At 40.8% G+C, this 20,914-nt stretch overlaps 1 protein-coding gene across 3 annotated transcripts in view; it reads left to right on the top strand.

Annotated features, from left to right (window-relative positions):
- DTNA (dystrobrevin alpha) overlaps window positions 1-20,914 on the top strand; it is an 86,544-nt gene that overhangs the window by 45,864 nt on the left and 19,766 nt on the right. For 2 of the 3 annotated variants that reach the window (XM_018562969.1, XM_018562968.1), the window contains 2 exons: window positions 10,244-10,331; window positions 19,813-19,904. In XM_018562969.1, coding sequence (XP_018418471.1) covers window positions 10,244-10,331; window positions 19,813-19,904 — 180 coding nt within the window. Of the gene's footprint in view, window positions 1-2,770; window positions 2,849-6,761; window positions 6,855-10,243; window positions 10,332-19,812; window positions 19,905-20,914 lie in introns of all 3 variants that reach the window. The other variant, XM_018562967.1, reaches the window with a different exon arrangement.

The raw sequence follows: 20,914 nt of genomic DNA, 5'->3' as shown, positions 1-20,914 counted from the left end.
CTGCACACTAAACCATTTGAAACCATTTTAGGTTTAAAATACTCTTTTAGCCAGCGATCCCAGTAGTTTCTGTCTTGTTACAATATTTTGGAATGCATGGCAAGTTGGTTAGAGTCTAGGTGTATCCTTTCATCAAAGTCTCTTAAAACTTGGAACAGTAATCCAAATCTGGTATGCTTTTCATATCTGCTTTCATCCCTCAGTTATGTAGAAAACCTTTGCATAGGAATGCTAATAATAAAAGGTAATGGATATAGAAATTCCTCTCTTTAGGTATGTATGTTTTGCTGATGTTGAGTTTGATGTCTGGATGTCCTAAAATATAATCGCACAAGCTGCACAAACATCCAGAAAAATGTGGTCCTAGTTTTTACATCAGCTGTGAACTATTATGTTGCTTCAGGGAAGAAAACTTTGAATTGTGGGAAATGAAACAAGCAGCAATATCCTTACTACATTTAAAGATACAGTATATACAAAAAATACATTAAATAAAAAAACAGGCTTTTTTGTCTTAACCAAATGTACAAATATGGGAAACAAACATTAGTTTTGTGTTTATTAATGTTATACTATTTAAGCATTTAGTAATGCTCTGCCTTTTTATATTGTTTGCAACAGTGTTTATTTAATTTACCATAACATAAAACTTGTCTTTACATTTATTTCTGTATTTATATTTCAAGAGAGCATAATGAATGGTTCTATGAAAGAAAACCCTTATATTTATTGAGAAGAATAGGACTAAAGGTGGAGAGAGTGAGGAAGGCTTAGAACTACTGTCTGAGCACCCAATAGGGAAATGTCATGCACCTTCAAATGCAGAGATGGTGGACGGGGGACACAAACAACATAAAAACCTATCCCTTCCTCGCCCCATGCCGAGGTGCTAAGTGTAATTCTGGACTCAGACCTCACCTTGCTGCCTTCACCTTCGTAACATCTCCAAAATATGCCCCTTTCTAACCAATGAAACCACAAAGCTACTCATCCACTCACTTGTTATCTCTCGTATTGGCTATTGCAACTCCCTCCTCATTGGCCTACCTCTACATTGGCAATTTCCTATTCAGTCTATCATGAATGCTGCTGCTAGACTCATCCACCAAACCAACCTCTCAGGGTCTGCAACCCCTTTCTGCTAATCCCTCCACTGGCTTCCAGTCACCCAAAGGATAAAATTCAAAATATTGACAACCTTTTACAAAGCCATCCACAACTCTGCCCCCGCTATGTCTCCAACCTCATCTTAAAGTATCACCCTAGCAATCCTCTCTGTTCCTCCCAAGACCTTCTGCTCTCTAGATCCCGTGTCACCTTCTCCCATGCTTGACTTCAGAACTTCTTCTGGAACTCCCTACCCCAACCTGTCTGGCTATCTCCTACTCTGTCTGCCTTTAGGCAATCCCTGAAGACTCATCTCTTCAGGGAAGCCTATTCCTCCTTAACCTAACAACTAAACTATCACTTTCTCAAACAATGCATCCCCTCACAGCTACCACCTTTTGTATCACTTGCCCCTTTCTTTTAGATTGTAAGCTCTCAGGGGCAGGGCCCTCTTTACCATCTTGTCTTGATTTGTATTGTAACTGTAATGTCTTCCTTTTATTGTAAAGCACTGTGCAAACTGTTGGCACTAAATAAATCCTGTATATCAATAATAAAGGGTTCTCAACTTTCCCACTCTATCCAAATCCATATTTGGATAGAGTGGGAAAAATAAATATATATAATATTTATTATTGTTTGTTTGTATAGATTACTGATTTTTCTATAGTAAAGAACTATGGCTTGTTCTGTATTGTTGCAGAGACTTTCTCATCTTAGATGGTACATGGCAGCCATTATCAAACACTTTCCATACAATAATTTAAGTGGCTTTTAAGAATTACTTCGTGCAGACTGACTAAATATAATCGTATATAATCTGAATTGGTTTTAAGTAAAATGTTGTAGACTCTTTTTCCAATAAAAATACCCCCGGGCACCATTGCTTATGGCAGTTAAAGTAATCTGGTCGTGGGTACATGGACCGCATGTCAGCTTAAAATAATTGCTCAGCATATAATGTTGGAATTTCAGAAGAGGTAGCCTAAAACAACACAAATATCACTGGCATTATTTTGCAGTACAGAGAACCGTAACCAAGCAGAACACATCTTCTATTGCTGAGACTGCTGTAAACTGATTAAAGGTACATTCTGGTTGATAAATGGAAATGGCTGTTTGTACATCAGTGTTTTTTACACTGACTGACTAAGTAAGCCCTCTGTGTGTGCACCTTCACTTCAAAAATGAAAAGACTAGCTGATCTGGAATCCAATTTTTTTGTAAGATAGAACATGTAATTGTGGTTTTAGTTTGTAAGCATTTAGATAAAATGATGTGCTGTTATGCAAATACAAGAACACTAGTGGGAAACCACTCTAGAACTTATTACTCCGGGAGTAACCAAATGTATCACATTTACTGGATGATTTAGAGGACAAGCTGAAGTCATTGGCAGAAAATAGCTTTCTCTCCTGTTTCATACACCACGAAGCAGCATCATTATATGTTTTAGTCTTGCTTGGATAAACAATGCAGACAGTCTGTTCTGTATCCAAACGCCTGTCTGTGTTGTATTTAATCTTCTGTCTGTTTTTATTTCATCAATATACAGCCTTTTGCTGTTTCTAGAATTTGCCAGAAACCCATTTAACCAAGCGTTTCATACCACTTTTACTCTTTCTCTGCGCTTCTCTTGTTATTGCTATGTCACGATACACAGGTCTTCCCAAAAGACCCCAGAAATGGTACAGAGCCGACAGCTGGCTAGGGCTGCTCCAGTTTTGCTGAAAGGCAAAGGGTAAGTTCCAGATGGGTGGTGTAAAAAACTGCATTTAGACAACTAACAGCCTCGCGGAACATGCAGTGATTTGCTTTGGTTCCACTAATGAAACACTGATATGTTATTAGCTGGGTGCAGTTTGTTTAATATTGCAATGCTGTATACAAACCTAATAATACATTAACAACAAGATTTAAAAAAGGCAACGCCATCACTTAGTTAATTTATATGAAGGACCATCATGGTCATATATAGTAAAACAGTGCAGTATACATAGCACCAGGAGGGGTGCAAAACTGGTCTGCTTCAGCAAAGTGAATTCTAATCGGTTTCTTTACATTTACTACTGTAGTAGTATTTGTAGCTTCCTTCTGTATGGTTGCTACTTTTGTTCCCTATGGTCCCTGTGTGTGTTGTAAAATAGTAGCCACCACTCCAAGCTGACTCCTGAATTTGTTTTAGGTGCTTTTGAAGCCATAGGAACGTGCTAAATGGTTTTGGTATGATCTTTATCTGTTTTTAATTTTTTCTTTTTTAACTACAGTTACTGTATGAAAGTTACACTACACTCAGGAGTTAAATCTTAAAAATGCATTTGCGCACCTTAACTATTAACAATCTCTTATTTGTGTATCACTCAGCTGTAGATTCTCAAATTATCTCTGAATTCATGCGGATATTGTCCTTCCTGGAGGGTGGCTACTTGTGTTCCCCATGGTCCTTGTGTGTGTTGTAAAGTAGCCAACGCTCCAAATTTGTTCCCATAATGGACTACAATCTCCCGTTTAATTTAGTACTTGGGGTTGAAGTTGTAGTCTAGCACGGGAGCGAGCTTGGAGCGCTGGCTACTTTACAACATATGTACATGGACTTAGAAATGCATTTCTACGATTTAACTCCTCAGTTTAGTGTCACTTTAAGTGCTTCTGAAGCCATAGAAATATGACCTTTATCTCTTTTAAAATTTTTCTTTTTTAACCACAATTATTAAAGTGACTGTAGAGCCTTGGTTCTCAACTGGTGAGCCATGACCCAAGAGTGGGTCATGATCCCGTATTCAGTGGGTCGCCGCGTGCCTTCCATTTTTCTAGGTGAGAGGCTTCTCGGCCTCCCCCTAGCACAGCACTGTCAGTTCTCACGCCAAGCAGTCATTTCAAATTTGCTGCCCGGTACCGAGTGTCAGCTTGAGATGGGATGGGGCTATGGCCACGAAGGGCAGCTCCATCCATATGCATTGCTTACAGCTTCCTTGCGTGTCATGTAGAGGTGCCTGTACCGGAGTGACGTCACATTCTGGCTCCCGGAACCTCTACAGGGCCCGTAAGCAATGCACAAATGGATAGAGCTCCATCACAACACAGCAGCCTACACTGGACCCCAGGCTGAGGAACCACTCCAGATCTCGTAAGGTAGGGAGACTCAGTGGATCTTAAAAAAAAGAAACAATAAAACACTTTTGGGGAGTGTGTGTGAGAATGTGAGTGTGTAGGATTGTGTCTGTCATTGTTTTTTTTGAGGGCCCGTTCACACTAGTACAGTGCGTTAATCGAACAGTCCTGTGCCATTAACGCACTGTGTTCTGGTGCAGGAGGTGCGTTGTGTTGCTATTCATCACCACCTCCTGCCCACAGTTCAATCGCCCACACTGGAAAGGGCTGTACTGCAATGCCGTGCGTTCCATTGCAGTGCGACTTGGCTCGCAACTTAATGAGCAAGAACGAATGTAGGCCCTGAGGTTACACAGATTGATAACCACTGCTGTGGGTCATCAAATCATCTCAGAATTAGTGCTGACACGGTCATTCCTTCTGTATGGTTGCTACTTTTGTTCCCTATGGTCCCTGTGTGTGTTGTAAAATAGTAGCCAACGCTCCAAGCTGACTCCTGTGATGGACTACAATATCACATTTAGTTTACTAATTTGTATTGAACTTGTAGTCCATCAGGGGAAGGAGCTTGGAGCGGTGTCAGCACCAATTCAGAGATGATTTGAGGATCTGCAGCTGAGTGATACACAAATAAGATACATTTTTGTTAATAGTTAAGGTACTTGGATGTATTTTTAAGATTGAACTCCTAGTTAAGTGCCACTTGCTATCTGGAGCAATTCCTTAATATTTGAACACACATTGAAATCAGAATTTTTGGCTAGAAAACTGCTTCAGACTCCCAACCAATGATATATTTTCTGATAGCAGAGGCCCTGTAGAATAAAACATTGCTAGTTGCAATTTTTTATGCCACATGGTATTTGCACAAATGTTTATCAAACCAGTATTTTTAGATCAAAATTAAATTTTGTGCACAGAAACAGAATATAATACCCAGTTTGTTGGTAAAATTGTGTGCGCCCGTGAAACCGCAAACACTACAAAACCCCAAATTCCTTATAGGCGATTCTTTAAAAGCTTTTAGTGCCCTAGAATTATTGCTCTCACTCTGACGTTCACGGCAATATGTAACGCGTGGTGCAAATTTTCGTTTTTGCATGTAGGCGCACCTGACGCGTGTTTTGTATGTGTGTGTACGTGGAGGTGGGGGTTTTACACTTAACCTTATTGCTATCAAATAGGGGGCTAACAAGGCCTCTATGTTGTAGCAAATATAATGTGACAGGTCATCTTTATGGAGACATCAGGGGTCTTTCAGACCTCTAATGTCACCTACGGACCCCAAAGAAGCTGATGTAGCAGCAATCGGCTTCTCCAGCTCCTTCTCCTGACTCTATGAGCTGGAAAATGTGCACAGTGACACCGGAAGTGATGTAATACACATCACTTCAGGGTCTAGTGATCGGAGGAGAGATCAGCAGCTAGAACTTGCTGATTTTGGTGAGGTGAGGAGAGACCCGCTGTGCCAGTCCGGGGGACAGCGGAGACCGTGGTAGCCGAGGCGACGGAGGAGGCACACAATCGGCCACAACGTACAAGTGATCCGGCCGCTATACAGCTTGCATCTAAACAGCCACTGCTGGCTGTTTAAAATGATACAAAGAACATGGCTGCAGCAGCAGCCATGATTTTGGTATAACCGCTTCAGGGCCAGGACGTAATTTGATGGTGGGCGATCCTGAAGCGGTGCTGGGTGTCCAGACAAAGGAAAATAAAACAAAGGTTAAAGTGGAACTATGGGCAAATTAAAAAATGACATGATATTGCAGTCTGTCAGTAGCATTCATTCATTTTTGGTTTTCTGGGTCCCCACCCCACTGCCCCGGGTGTGACTGGAGCTAAGCTTTAATATTCACATGATAAACATAGTTGAGTTTGTTCTTTGATGAAAATTCCCATTTCTGGATTTATATTGAAATGCAACATATTTGCTGCATTCCTGAAACACAAATAAAAACACAGAAACAATATTTGATCAATGCTGAAAGAAGGGGACAGTTTTGGCTTCAAGGGTCAGCAGAGGGATGACATACCTTGTTTTATTATGTCCTTCAGGGACTTGGGTGAGTGATCTTTGCCTTTGAGCTTTCAGGAGTACCTACCTACTGCAACCATTTTATTTTTTATACAATGTGTGTGTATGTCTCTGCTTGTTATATATTTTATCCTCTGCCACTGGTCCTGTATCAGGTTTTTCTTATTTACTTGCAGAGAAAAATGAAATAAGCATTACTACAGGATGATTAATGCAGCCAATTTCTTTATAATTGGTGTTTTTAGATGCCTGAGCATTACATTTGATAAATTAGGCTAGTACACAAATTTACGTATTTTCAGGCTAACCATTGGCATGCATCTCCTATCTTTCTGGGAGGAAGGAAAATTTCCTGCATGCTTTTATTTACTGTTTCTGCCCTTTAATTTCACTGTTTCTGCTGCGTGGTGGTTTGCTGTGGTGAATGTACCTTTTCTATTTTTTTTATTTTGTGCTATTTCTGTTTCCTGGTGACGTTTGATGTATTTCCCAAACATTGTCTTAGGCTACAGTACAGCCTGGATGTGGCAGACAGGCTGGCTGATGAACATGTTCTCATCGGGGTATATGCCAACATGCTCCAGAACAACCTTTCACGGTTAGTTACGGCTTGGCATATCACTTGTATTCACAGAACAGAAGTTGTATCATATGTAGCTCACTTGCTGAGCAAGCATAGCTGATCAGTTCACCCAATGACCCTATAGATTGAATGGTTAATGCAATGAAGAAATGCAGGTTTGTTTCTTACTCAACATATTAAATAGTAAGATAATTACTATGTTATATTTATTTTATTCCATTTATTTCCACTGCGGTCATCTTTATTTCTACAGTCATGATGATGCTATTGTAACTCCTTTCCCATGGTACAGGTGATGTATTTAATTTATTGCATTATGTAAAACTCATTAAAGCGTTTAAAATTCTCCTCATACTCTTGCTGAATTTTTCACATTATATCCAGGTACTATGGTAGATATACTACTATTGGTAAAACGATATACATTTCTCAGACGTATTCAACAGGATGACATTCTAAAGGTTGGCTGATTCGTCCATGTACTTGCCTAATTGTATTATGTTTGCCTTTCTTTATCATCTATTGAGGGAGTTGAGTAATTCCTAGACAATTTGGTTATGCTGCCATCTTCAGGAGGTTGGGACACTGGCAAGCAAAAAACGTTAGGCCTGGCCCTGTAAAACCCCTCCACTAACCATCATGCCTCAGTTTTTTTGCTAGTGTCCTGTCAGGGTACTCAAGGATGTGGACTCTGGATACACTTTTGGGCAGGGTGATGGTAAGAGAAGTGCAAGTAGTGTAGGCCAACTGGGAGCAGGGCTCAGCAGAGGGAAGGATAACTGGAAGTCAGGAAATGCCACGATGCAGAGTAGGTATCATGGGATCTTACAGGGCAGGGAGTCTAAGGGCCAGCTGGTATTCACCAGAGCTCCTCATATTGGAGATGGATTTTGCTGCATGATGACCCCAGGTGGTGACCCCTAGGTTCACCCTACTCAGCTAACAGCTTGTGATTGTCATCACACAAGACCAGAGGTCAGGGCAGGCTACAGGCCAGGATCACTAAGAGACAAGCCAGAGGCCATAACAGGTGGCAGACACGGATACCAAGAGACAAGCCAAAGGTCAGGACAGGCAACATACACAAATACTAGAAGACAAGCCAAAGGTCAAAATGGGCGATGGACAAGGATTATCAGGAACAAGCCAAAGGTTGGTACATGGAACAGCAACAAGAACAGCAGCTTTGACAGCAAACAGGGGCTCAGCGACTAGCTAGGAAAAGCCATGCTTAAGCAAGGCTTGATTTCAAATAAGGTGAGTAATATGGAGGAACTATTGGATTGGCCAGAAACTGACAGTACTGATTTAGCTGAGAAGCTGTATAAGAATTGTCAGGTGCAATCAGGTGACACCTACCAGACCAGTGCTAAAGAAAGTAGGAACAGAGCACATGTAGTGGAATTACATGTAACAGGGCAGCTACCTGCAGATCTTCGACACACAAGTTATAGATCAGCTGCAGTGACAGTACATGACAGTACTAACATACCCTGGAGGTTGGGAGCTTTTTTTTCAGTTGTGCTAAAATAAACCATTTTATTCTTATTGTAATGTTATTTTTCTTTGAAAGCATTTCTTGAGCTAGCCTCTACATAGCAGCTATCTGGATTAGTGTATCCTTAGCAAAAGCTTTGGAGGCCATACCTGGACTTGTCTACACCAAAAAATCCAAGACTAGCCTGTAATGTGACCTTCAGGCACGGGGTTCTGAATTGTGGCACTTTCCAGATCTCTGTGTACTGTGTTAGTTAGCTGTAGAGTGCTCTTCAGTCCCAGAGCTGTGGCACAGCCTCAATTGTGATCTAGTCTCTGAGGACTTCTGTAGTGAGTAAGGCCGGATGGGCTAAAGCACTAGGAGCTACCTCACAGTTGGTACGGTTGAGTGTTTGTGTGTTGAGATACAATTTCAAAATTCTCACCAGTGCCATCTTACAGCACTAACAGTAAAACTGAGGTATCTGAGTACCTACGTCATTTCCTAAGCAAAGTGTTGCGCACTCTGTGCTTTTCTTCCACCGTTCATCCAAGGGAAAATACCTCCTACAGTAACCTCCCGCCACCTATGACCTCAGCCTAGTTGTTCTCTGCTATGTGGTACAACATGTCTTTTAACCACTTGTCATCTGCCCATTGTAATAGTACCAGTGTCATCCACTACCAGCACAGTCCATTATTAGTGCCAGCCAGTACCAATGTCTTTAGTACCAGTGCTGACCAGAACATGTCAGCCAATGCGATCCAGGTCCAGGGTTATCTGGTACCAGTGCCAGCCAGATCGAGTGTAATCCAGTGCCAGCCAATATCAGAACCAGTGTCATCCAGAACAATCTGTCATCCAGTACCAGTGCCCTCCATTAACCCTGCCAGCCAGTACCAGTATCATTCAGTACCAGTTCTTGTACAATCAGTGCCAGCATAGCCAGTACCAGCCAGAACAAGGGACTGAATACCACCAGTGCCAGCCATTTTGTGTGTGTGTTTCAAGTATCCTGGCACTCTAAAACCTCCACAAATGTGATGGTCGCTGGGAAATCAGATGATTAATTTATTGCCCTTGAAAGCTTGGAGATGTTTCCTGGATTTTGGGCCCCTCCATGTGACTAGGCTGCAGAAAATGTCCGCATGTTGCATTCCCATACGTAGGAGGAGTAGAAGAATGTGTTTTGAGGTGTAAAGTATGCCCATGCTGTGTATGAGAAATAACTTTGCAAAAAAAATCAAATCACCTTTACTTTCTTTTCATCAATTTCCATATGACTCAGATAACAAGGAATTCTTAATAATCTGATTGATGCAGTATGTTCTATCCTGCAGTTGGAGGATCAGCCTGCTGTTCCAGGCATAGGGCCTTTTAGAGCTCTCATGGTTGCACATACCTTCCCAATACACTCTGCCCTCTGTGAGGACTGTAAATATTCTATGGAATCATAGCTCCCTTTCTATAATAGGAAGGAGTGCTTTCCCTATGAATGGGAATTTATTGATAAATTGCCTTACTAGTACATTTCTGTATGGCTATGTTTTATAAGCTTTCCGGCATTTCCCATGCATCATCCCATGCTGATAAAATATAGGCACTGGGACATTTCTCCAATTGGCGGCATAAGAAGTTAAAAAAAACCCCACTTAGATAAGTTTTGGAAAGAGGAGAGGAGTTTTAAAAGATTTGCCCTCACCTTCTTTGGTCACTGTAGCAGAAAACAAAGGGAAATTTTCTTTATGGTGACACAACCACCTATAAGAACCTTTAAAGAGCTTTTAACTCTTTTACCCACACAATAAAAAAAATACTTTAACTGTTACGGACTGTTTTTGCATAATATTTTTATTCAAGTTAAAGCACACAAATTTAAAAATATAAATTTTTACCATGTCTTCCTGTTGTGTGATCATGTACACAGAATGCTGGACAGCCCCAGTCGCCTAGATGAAGAACACAGATTGATCGCCAGATATGCAGCAAGGCTGGCAGCAGAGACCTCTTCTTCAGTAAGTTACTTGTGTTTAGAGTATCAAAAAAGCATATGTTTTACTATTCACCTTTGTTAATATGTTCTTGCATATACAAACCTGCTCTAGACTTATCAAACAGTGTCAAAACGCGTGGCTGTTTTTAATGCTTCTCTACGCTGTTCTATAAGGCCTCATTCACACCAGTAATGGCCGGCCCGTACAGCTCCATGCTGCGTGCGTGGCCATATCGGGCTGCGTGTGATTATATGCAGCAGTCTGTCCTTCTCTATCGGAGTACAGCCGTACGCCCCTCTACGCCCGTACGGGTGCTGGTGTCCGTACTCGTACGCTGACAGGATGGATCCTTTCTGCGTCCGAACAGGGACACCCGCACCCGTACAGACGAGTGGGTCGGGTGACCGTAGGGGGGCGTACAGCTGCGTACTCCCATAGAGGAGGACAGGCTGCTGCGTATAATCACACCCAGCACCTGTCCTTCCCGAGAGCTGCCAGATACGGCTGTGCACGCAGCACGGATCTGTAGGAGCCGGCCATTTCTCGTGTGAATGGGTCCTAAGAGGAGAAACAGTTTTCACTCTACCTAAAATGAATGCCAATTGTGGATATTGGTTTATGTTATTATACTATTATCCCAACACACGCAGCGCTGGATATGTTCAAACGGAGACAGGTATAACTACAGTACACCTCTGTTAATTCTTATCTTTACATATGAAGTTGTTTTAAACTTTTTTTATATATATATTTTTGTGCTTTTTACTCTAAATCTTTATTTTACATATCAATATTTAATGCAGGGTATGCCAATGACATGAATGATATAGAGCATTACGGGGTCTATAATTAAATGTGTTTATACATGTTTTCTGATTATGTGAATCTTGTGTAAAAACATTTATAAATAGACCCCTGAGAGTTTTCTAATAAAAGAGCACACTACTTGCTTTCAGGTGATCTTGCTCTCTAATTAAAAGTCAGTATTGAATCATAAAAGGTTGAGTCACCCCATTGACTAGTTCAGATGTGTGTGTCAGTTAAACTTGAGCTAATGAGCTCTATAGTGGACAGCCTTTTTAAGCGAATCAGTTAAGGAGATCCTGGTAAATGTGTAAAAAAAAAAGAGCCTAGGACTCCATATGATATCTAGAAATTCATATGGTATATTTCATAGTTATCTGACAAAAATATACAAATATTGAATAATGTATTTATCCCTTTAAAACCAAACTTGTAGTATCCTTTAGAGTAGCATTTAGGCAATTGAACCTACTCAATTCCCATTTGTTATTAAAATCAAACTGACAGTCACAGATTCTTTGTGAACTAACCATGTTTATAGTTGCCCCTAAATCCCTTTACAATGGCTGTATAGCGTTGTTTGTCATTGAATCTCCGACATTGGGGTTATAAATTTGTCTGACACTGTATTACAATGTTCCTCTGTTGGCAGGAGACAAATACATGGCAATTCATATCATGCATTGCTCTAGTCTCAGTATGAATTGAAGTTTCAGTAAAAAAAATGTACTTATATTTACCATTTATACTTATATTTATGCTTAGATTTAAGTCATGACTCCACAGTGTTAAGCTTGTGCTCTTATTTGTAAGCTACAAAGTAGGCTCCTGATTCCTGAAGGCCTGAACGTTTTGTAGCGCATTCAACGCTCGACGAACGCTCTACAAAACGCTCAAACATCTAAATCCCATTGTATTCAATGGGTCTGGTTCACACCTTGCCGTATTTCCGCCCGTCCGAACGCGATACAAAACGGCCTACGCCCAAAGAATTACATGTACTTCTTTGGGGCGTTTTGGTCTCGCGTTTCCATTGGGATACAGCCAAGTAGCCCACGGTAAAAACGCGCGACATACTCGCATATTCAATACGCCTAGGTTTGAACCCAGCCTTAAGACAATGAAGGAATATAAGTTGTACTTATACTATACTAACGCTAGTGCAAGTTAGCACAGAGGCTGTAGTAAATATCACTGCACTGTCACCATGAAATTTGATACAGGGCTTCAAAGTTTAAGTAATAACACACAAGTGGATTCTTTATCAGCAATATGTCCTTATTATAAAGCTAAAGGACTGTAAGTTATTCATGGAATTCCTTTCTCACATTTTTCATTTGAACTGTAGAGTGTAGTAATATAATAAAGATATATACTAAGTTGTTTCATATGTTGTAAAACAAGAGTGTTTAAAGGTCTTTAAAGGAGAACTCCAGACATAAATATTTTTAATACTCACACTGCAAAGGTTAAGTGCTCATTTTCATATAGGAGCAAAAATAACACAGATATACTCACCTGAAACTCGCAGCCAGCTGGCTGTTAGACTGGTCCCTTCAGCCTGTCTCCTCTTTTGCTCCAGCAAAGGAATGTCTTTTGGCATCCTCACATCCAATACACTATATAGGACTTGATGACTCACAGGACCTGAAACCACTGGAGCCAGAGGGTGAGAGAGGTTGAAGGGACAGATCTAACAGCTAGCCGGCTGCGAGGTTCAGGTGAGTATATCTTTTTTACTTTCAACCATAGATGAAAAACAACACTTAACCCTTGCAGTGCGGAGGTAGCCCCAGCCCAAGGGTTAAGAATATTAAGCTCTTCTTTAATCATGTTAGCAAAAATACATTACGTTTAAATTGTTATCTGATTGTCAAAGGTTTTTTTTGGCTTTTGACAAATAGTTGTCAAAAGCCTCCTTTATAGTAAGTTATGCTTTTTCTTTATAATATATTGGGCAGGCAGGTTTTTTTTAATTATCCAGTCTGGAGTTGCTATGGTTTGGTAAAGACAGAAAATAATTAAACCGCTGCTAAGTAGTTTGTTAAATCTTCCAATAAGGCGACCAGGGCACAGAGACCTCGGAATGACCTCACTTCAAACCCCTATGCTGACCATTATGAGCTGCCAGTTGATTTTAATTGAAAAGATCAATTTTAGTTGGATATGGGTCTTATCAGATGGGATCTGAACAAAAATTGAAATCCCCTTTCTATAGCAGAGACTAGAATCAGTGCTGTGGAGGATACCACTTCATTTCACACTGCTGGCATCCACATTTTAGAGACCAAGGTCAAGGTGCTGGAATTTAGGGTAGAAGATCCTGAAAATCTCAATCATAGGAATAATGTATGTCCGAGGGTGCAGAGGGCTTGGATCCTGTTATCTTTACTGCTCCCTGTGGCCTGATTTCCAACTTTTATGCACTGGAACAACCCCCCCTTATTCCTGACAAACTGTGTCCCCCAGGTGCACCAAGGCATACTTTCATTTTTAACCTGCTGAATTTCTGAGATCAGGAACTAATTCTGAGAGAAGTCAGAGTATCGGGTGAGTTTAAATTTGAGAACTCAAAATTCATGTTTTTTTTCTTGGAATCCCAAAAGCTCTGAAGATCCTTTGATGTGATCTGGGCATCAACTATAATATGTTGCTTCCTGCTAAGCTGTTGGTACAATATAGTGAGACAAGACATTTGTTTACCTTGCCAGAGGAGCCCTCTACAGAGATTGACACTATCAGTGACAGCAGGTGCTGAAAGATCAGCAATCTACTTCCTAATCCTATGTGAATGTTAGTAGTTGCTCCAGCTATTTGCCTATAACATGTTTATCTCCCTGATGCTCTGTTTGAAAGTGCCTCCACTCTTCAGTGACCTGCCTGAAGGAAAGCCCATGCTCTACCTGGGATCTCCTTCTCAATACTCAATACCTCAATACTTGCTGCCCCTGCTGCAGTGGCACCTACCTTACCTAGACATGATGTTGACCACTGAGGTGTTGGGAAATTGCTGAGCGATGGCTCTCCACTCTATGAAGGGTAAGATTGCTCTGCTCCGTAATAGTGCTGTAGAGATTCTCAGCCTACTCTCCAACCAAACGCTGGTTTTCCACACAGTCTCTTTCTTGAACTATTGCCCCAAGACAGATCACTCTTAAAGACAGACATAACTGCTGACATCTTAGCAGCGATTAATACCCTCCATTCTGGGAAATATCCGAGGAGTGGATGGTTTCCAGAATATAGTAATACCACGGTTCACGAACACTTCTGTTCACGAACACTTCTGTTCACGAACAATCTGGTTCGCGAACAGAAAGTTCAGCAAAATTTTGCTTCCGTTGGAAAACTCCACATCGGGTGACGAACAAGACCGCAGCCATCTTCCCCACTCTGACACGTGGTTGTGGCTTCCTCTAATCGAGATTGCGGTCTGATCGCAGTTTGATTAGTTTCGCGACCAGAATCGTGGAACGAATTAAGTTCGTGAACCGAGGTACCACTGTATTACAAACTGTATCAGGATAAGTGCTCCCAGACTTGACCAAACCCTCTTGGCAACGGTGTAACAGGGAGCCCTCCCATTGACCATGATGGAAGTGATTATTGTTCTGGTCCCTAAGATGAGTAGGAATAGTGAGGAATGTTCCTCCTACCATCCAATTTCACAATTAAATGTGAATGCAAACCTCCTGACTAAAATACTGGCTACCTGCGTTAATAAAGTTACTAAACATCTTATCCACAAGGACCAAACTGCCTTCATGCCCGCTAAAGGAATCAATATCAATATGAGATGCCTTTTCACCCAAATTAATATGCACTTTCCTTGCTCTGGACTCATATATATATATAATATCAATGCTTTGTTGGATGCTGAAAAACCATTCAATTCAGTCGATTGGGGATGTTGTACTTGTCAAATTTGGGTTTGGACAAATTCAAACCATGGGTTAAACTCATTTACTCTGATTCAGTGGACAGGGTCAGGGCGAACGATACCATCTCTCACACCCTTTTTCCCCAGGGATTTGTGCTCTTGCCCTAGAACCCATTGCCATTCTCATCAGAGAGGATAAAACAGGGATATAGACTGGTCCCACAAAAGAGATGATTTCCCTTTATGTCAACGACACCCTGCTGTATCCTAATGATTGTACCCAATCTCTCAAATAATACTTTCAGGACCTATTCCAGAAGTGAATTGCTCCTCTACCATCTAGACATGGAAGCACAGCCCTTAGCCCTCTGGCAACCCTCTTCAATAGGTCCCCCAATTTAAATATTAAGGTGTGACTGTCTCACAAGTTTTAACACAATATACCACCTTGAACTTTACACCTATCATAGAATAATAGAAATTCAAATGCACAAGCTGGAACTCCCTTCCTCTGACACTTGCTGGGCAGCTCTACCTAATCAAGATGGTCTTGAAATCTCCCTTCCTAAATGTACCTATATGTTTAGATTTTGCCCTACATATCTCCTGAAAAACTTATTTACAAACATTTCCCACATCTTGTCCTCCTTTATTTGTCTGGTCATACCGCCAGAATTCCTCTCCCTAGTCTTCAACTCCTGGCCACCAGTGACAGACTACCACTGCCTGATTTTCAATTTTATTACTAGGCTGTGGTGCTGGTGATAGTGCGCTGGTGTTTTTTACAACCTAAAGATAACCCAGCAGTTGGTTTAGAGGGGGCAATCCTAGGATCATAGATTAGATTTGTGATTGCTCTCACCCTGACCTCACTGCTCGCTTGATAACTTTCTTTAAAATATGCTCAACAAAACTTTCGGCCCCTTTTACGCCTCTCTGGGGCAATGTTCATTAAGTGCAATAGAAATACCTGTTGATCCTGCCAGAAATCCAATTATGTTATGAGGCAGAGCTGGGAAAGGGAGGAAAGAGGGGCAGAAGGGGCAGCTGCTCTGGGTGCAGTGTGAGAGTGTGATGGTGCATGCCATTGTGACAGCACACTGTCGTGCCACTATCACTTGTAAACCCAGAACCTATTAGTCTTCCACTGCTTGCTTTCTCTGCTTTGCTGTGTAATAGATATGAACTTTCAGAGCCTCACAGGAAGCGAGTAGTGGAAGACTGCTTCTGTGTTTAGAAGTGGCAGCAGCAATTCTGGAGGATTGCTGAGCTGTCTGCTACGATACAGTTTATTCATATGCAAATCCCACATCTAATTCATATGACATTTCATATCACATTTGAATGAGTTGTGGACACAACCTAACAGAGCAGGGCAGTCGAGAGGAGGAGTGAAAAAGTGCCTTTTTAAGGGGTGTGAAGACAGGTCCTGCTTTGGGGATGGAGCAGCAACCCTTAACTCAGAAGAGGAATCAGAGCTGGTAAAAGATAGAGAAAGGATGCTACTCACTCACACCCTACCTTCCTTAGAGCCCTTCGGCTCCCCGCCTTCCCCAAAAGCCACCCAGGGCCCTTCAGTTAAAGCATTCGACAGAGCTCCCCTTTCCCTCCTTGTTGATCACACTGACACAAATGCCAAAGCAGTCCTCCTCGGACTGACACATGGACTTTTTCCTCCCACTGACATTTGCGAAGCAACATTTTTTTCCAACTGACACCGATGCAACAGCTTTTTTTCTCTAACTGACATCACCACAGTGAATTTTTTTTCCCCACCAACACTGATGCAGGGGCATTTCTTCTTTAAGGCCCCGTTCACATTGAGCGATTTATCGCGCGATTTTTGCAGCGATATCGCTCATATTTCCGCACTATATCGCTCTATGTAGCTTCACCAATACATTTCAATGTAGCTGTTCACATCTCGTCGCTCAATATCGCGCAATATCGCTTGTAGCTCGTCGCTGGTAGCTTGTCGCTTCTACATGACCCTTTTTTAGAGCGATTTTGAGCGATATTGCTACTGATTGCATACAGCCCAATAGGAAGATGTCGCGCGACACGTCGCTCAATGTCGCTCGATTTGCATGTCGCTCAGTGTGAATGGGGTCTTAAGTGACAACGCAGACACAGAGGAATTTTATCTTTTTTTTTACTACCAACAAAGGAGGCACATTTTTTCCTTCCAGTGACACCACCGACACAGGGGACTTTTTTTTTTTTTACTTCCAGTAAAGCATGTTGAATGGAATGTTGATGGGTCAGGAGGTGATTACTTTCAGTCAGAATCCTTAAAGCGGACAAACCTAAACAAAGAAGTTACATATTTTTGTTAGCACATCTGTTGATAGCAGAATGTCATACCTAAAACATGTATGATTTCAGAATACAGATTATAGCAATATGGGGGTAATACAGTGACACTGTCACACCAGCAGCTGTGTGCAGAGGCCCTCAAAACTCCACAGCAGTGCAATGTTGTATGGCAGCAATGATAACTCTTAACATAGCAGTATTCCAAGTATAATCCTGTCACTGCTTTGGTCATGAATTAGTTAAGCTAATCTGTTATAAGTATTATTTTTGAACAGTCATCTGCAAAACTACAATGTTTTCTATACATCTTATTTCCCAAGCAATTACAGTTTAAACACACAATTCTGGTCTGGTAGCTAACTTCTTGGCTCTTTCCCTCTGTGAGTCCTTAGAAACGTTTGTTGAAAGCTGACATCAAACATGGCTGCAGTGGTGTACATCTTCAAACAGCAGGTCATCCTAATAATGTCAAGCCTGCAGAACAATTGACCAGCATGGTGGGTCTAATTCTAGAGGAGGATAGAAGATGCAGGAAAGTTCTTTTGTTGTATTCCGTTGTTATCAGTGACACATTTCAGAAAGAGCAGCAAGCATTCATATATTACAAAAAAATAATCCAAAAGTAGGGCATGCATTCTATTTTTCTTTAGTCTATTCCATCAAATATAAGGCACAGTAATCATGTCACCGAGGGGATGATTACACCTGAAAATTGTCAAGTTGTACATACGATTCAGTTCATTGGGATTTACTATGAAAAAAGATTCAACGTCATCACAGGCCTTGGCTAGTCTTTCAGGCCTGGCAGGAGGAAACCATGAAGGATATAGCCTCATGGAGAATGTTTAATGAGGTTATACAATGCTAAGCTAACCAACAGTACAGGATAGATTAGTGGTATAAACAATATACAGTATATCGGCCTTCTGAATCACCTTTAGTGTTCATGCATTCATATTTAAACAGATTTTATAAACTAATAAGAAGACGCTAATGGAGTAGGAGGTATGACAGAAGTGGCTTAACCAGTGCAACCTGGGGATCTTTACACTATCTTTTACAAGATAGGTCTTCTTTAGAGATGCACAGAAACCAGTTCAGATACCAGTGCCAATACTTGGCATGAGAACTACCAGGGTTGCAGTGGTTGCAGCTGCGACTGGGCTCTGGCGCTCCACCACTATCCTGAAATCATTAGTCTGTATTGTTATAGAAAAACTGTCACATGTCAAAAACAAAAAGGTATCAGCAATTGGTATCTGTGAGTACTTCTACAAAAATTAATACTTGTAATTTGTCTGGAAAAAGTGCTATCATTGCATTTTATATATATATATGAGTGTGTGTTTGTATATATGTGTATATATATATGTGTATATATATATATAATGCACAAATCACAGGAGCCCCTTCTAACTTTTAAATTTTTCTATAATCCATTACCTGGAAAAGTATCTGACTATCTGCATTTGTACCAAGTACGGTACTTGGTATCTGCGCATCACTAGTCTTCTTCAAACAAATTATTTTAGCAATAGATTAAGACACTACAGCAATACAACATAGCAGAGCCAATTGTAGTAACCTGCCAGCTTAGTGGTTAGAAAGCTTTTTGCTTCGAGGTGCTGTAGCAGTAAGCAAGGAGAAGTATATTTCAACAAGGGAGCCAGGAGCTTCAGCTATATTAGCACCTTCATTAATCTGGCCTTGGTTGGAAGCCAAAGAAGAATGCAGCTCAAAGGACAAACCCCAAACCCTTTGCCATAGACAGTAGTGTTTAAATACAGTGCATGGTAATTCATATTTCTAAATAGATTTCTTGTTGGATATTTGCATACTAAACTGGTTGATTTGCCTAAAATATGAATAATTTTTTAGTGTGTTTTATTCAAATTTTCAGGGATTTAAACAGAAAGTGACTTTGTAGGCGAACTGAAAACATTTTTCTCTTGTAACGTCCCAGCGCACATGCTCGCAGTAGATTTGCTATATATTCCTTATTTTCAAAATATTTAGATTTCCTATATATTCCTGATGTTTGAAATATAATGTATTTGTTCTTTCACTTCCTTTTGGTTTATTTCCTTTGTGTCTAAAGTGTTCAATTAAAAACACTTTCTTTACTGGGGCAGACAGCAACGGTTATAGATCTGCAAATTATAAAAACAGATTAAGAATGTGCATTTTTTTCTTTACTCTTTCTTATTTAAGACCTTCATTTTGGAACATATGAGCAAAAAAAATCTGTACTCTAGCGAGACTGCATTAATTTTATCCAGCTATCTACAATCCTTTTATCTGTGACAGAGATTCTGCTACCCTTACAGGTTTATGGAGCATTGATCTTTGTGTGTATTGAAAACATGAAAACCGCCTGACTTTCTGGGGATAAATTATTTTTCTTTGTATTTTTCCTCAACGTGCTGTCTTTTTTTTTCTGTCTCCTGTTGCCTTTTACAGTGCCGTACAGATGCCTGATAAGAATATTGTGTTTTATTACAGCAGCCTCAACAGAGGGGCCCAGATATCTCTTTCACTATTGATGCAAATAAACAGCAGAGACAGCTTATCGCAGAGCTAGAGAATAAGAACAGGTACAAATCATATTTAAATACATTTGTATATATATCTTTAAAGGAATTCCCTGCCTGCAATTTATTGCAAGATCCTTTGCAAGGACAAGACAAATAGTAGTGATAATACACAGTACTAGCCATACCAACCACATTTCATCAGTTTCATGCAGTCCAAAGAATAAAAGATTATTGCTGTCTAGTTACTATGGTTTAATGCACTCAATAAACCTTTTATTAAAAACAAAATCCTGGTCATGTATCCAGCCTTTAAAGAAAGTCTGCCTATGCCTTTGACTATGCAGGGCAAAGTGACAGGGCCACTTTAACATCGCCTTCCCCAGGAATACATACTTACCTTCCTTTCACTTCTCTGTTGCTTTATTCATCTACTGGGAAGAAGGAACAAAAGCCAATGTAAGTTTACACAGGGCACAGGATTCTTCTTATCCCCATGTGACAACACTGGGCCAATTCCAGACACTGGCGCTGTCACATGAAAGAACAGGGAAGCGAGTTGCATGCTCATCTCCGTACCCAAAAGTACCATGTACTTTCTTCTCTCACCCAGTGGCTGAATGGAAGAGAAGGGGCGTGAGAATGGTATGTGCTTTTGGGGAGGGCGATGGTAAAGTGAACCCGTCACTTTGCCCCGCATGGTCAAATTTATATCTGAAAATTATACTCAATATTCAATATTATTAAAGGGAACCTGTGAAATGGCTACATTCAAGTATCTACATATTCTTAACACAAAGCTAATCATTTTGGGGCACATTCACACTACACTACTATATACCCCTCACTCAGGAGTAAAGGCCCAATACCTTGAGTGACCCACTTATTTTGAAGGATGCTTCCGTATTTCCATAATCCCCCCTTCCCCCCAGACACCCAAATCCCTATTGGGGGGCAGGATATGGAAATGAGGCTCTTGTCCACATTACATACGTACATGGAGCCTTGCAAGGGGGAAAACTTGACCACCACACTCCTTTGCAAGGTATCCACACAATGTTAAAGACATATGG

Source organism: Nanorana parkeri, unplaced genomic scaffold (genome assembly GCF_000935625.1).
Source record: "Nanorana parkeri isolate BGI_ZX_2015 unplaced genomic scaffold, ASM93562v1 scaffold617, whole genome shotgun sequence".
NCBI classification, from domain to species: Eukaryota; Metazoa; Chordata; class Amphibia; order Anura; family Dicroglossidae; genus Nanorana; species Nanorana parkeri.
Note: the sequence above shows the minus strand (reverse complement) of the source record. Positions and strands in the feature narration are given on the sequence as shown.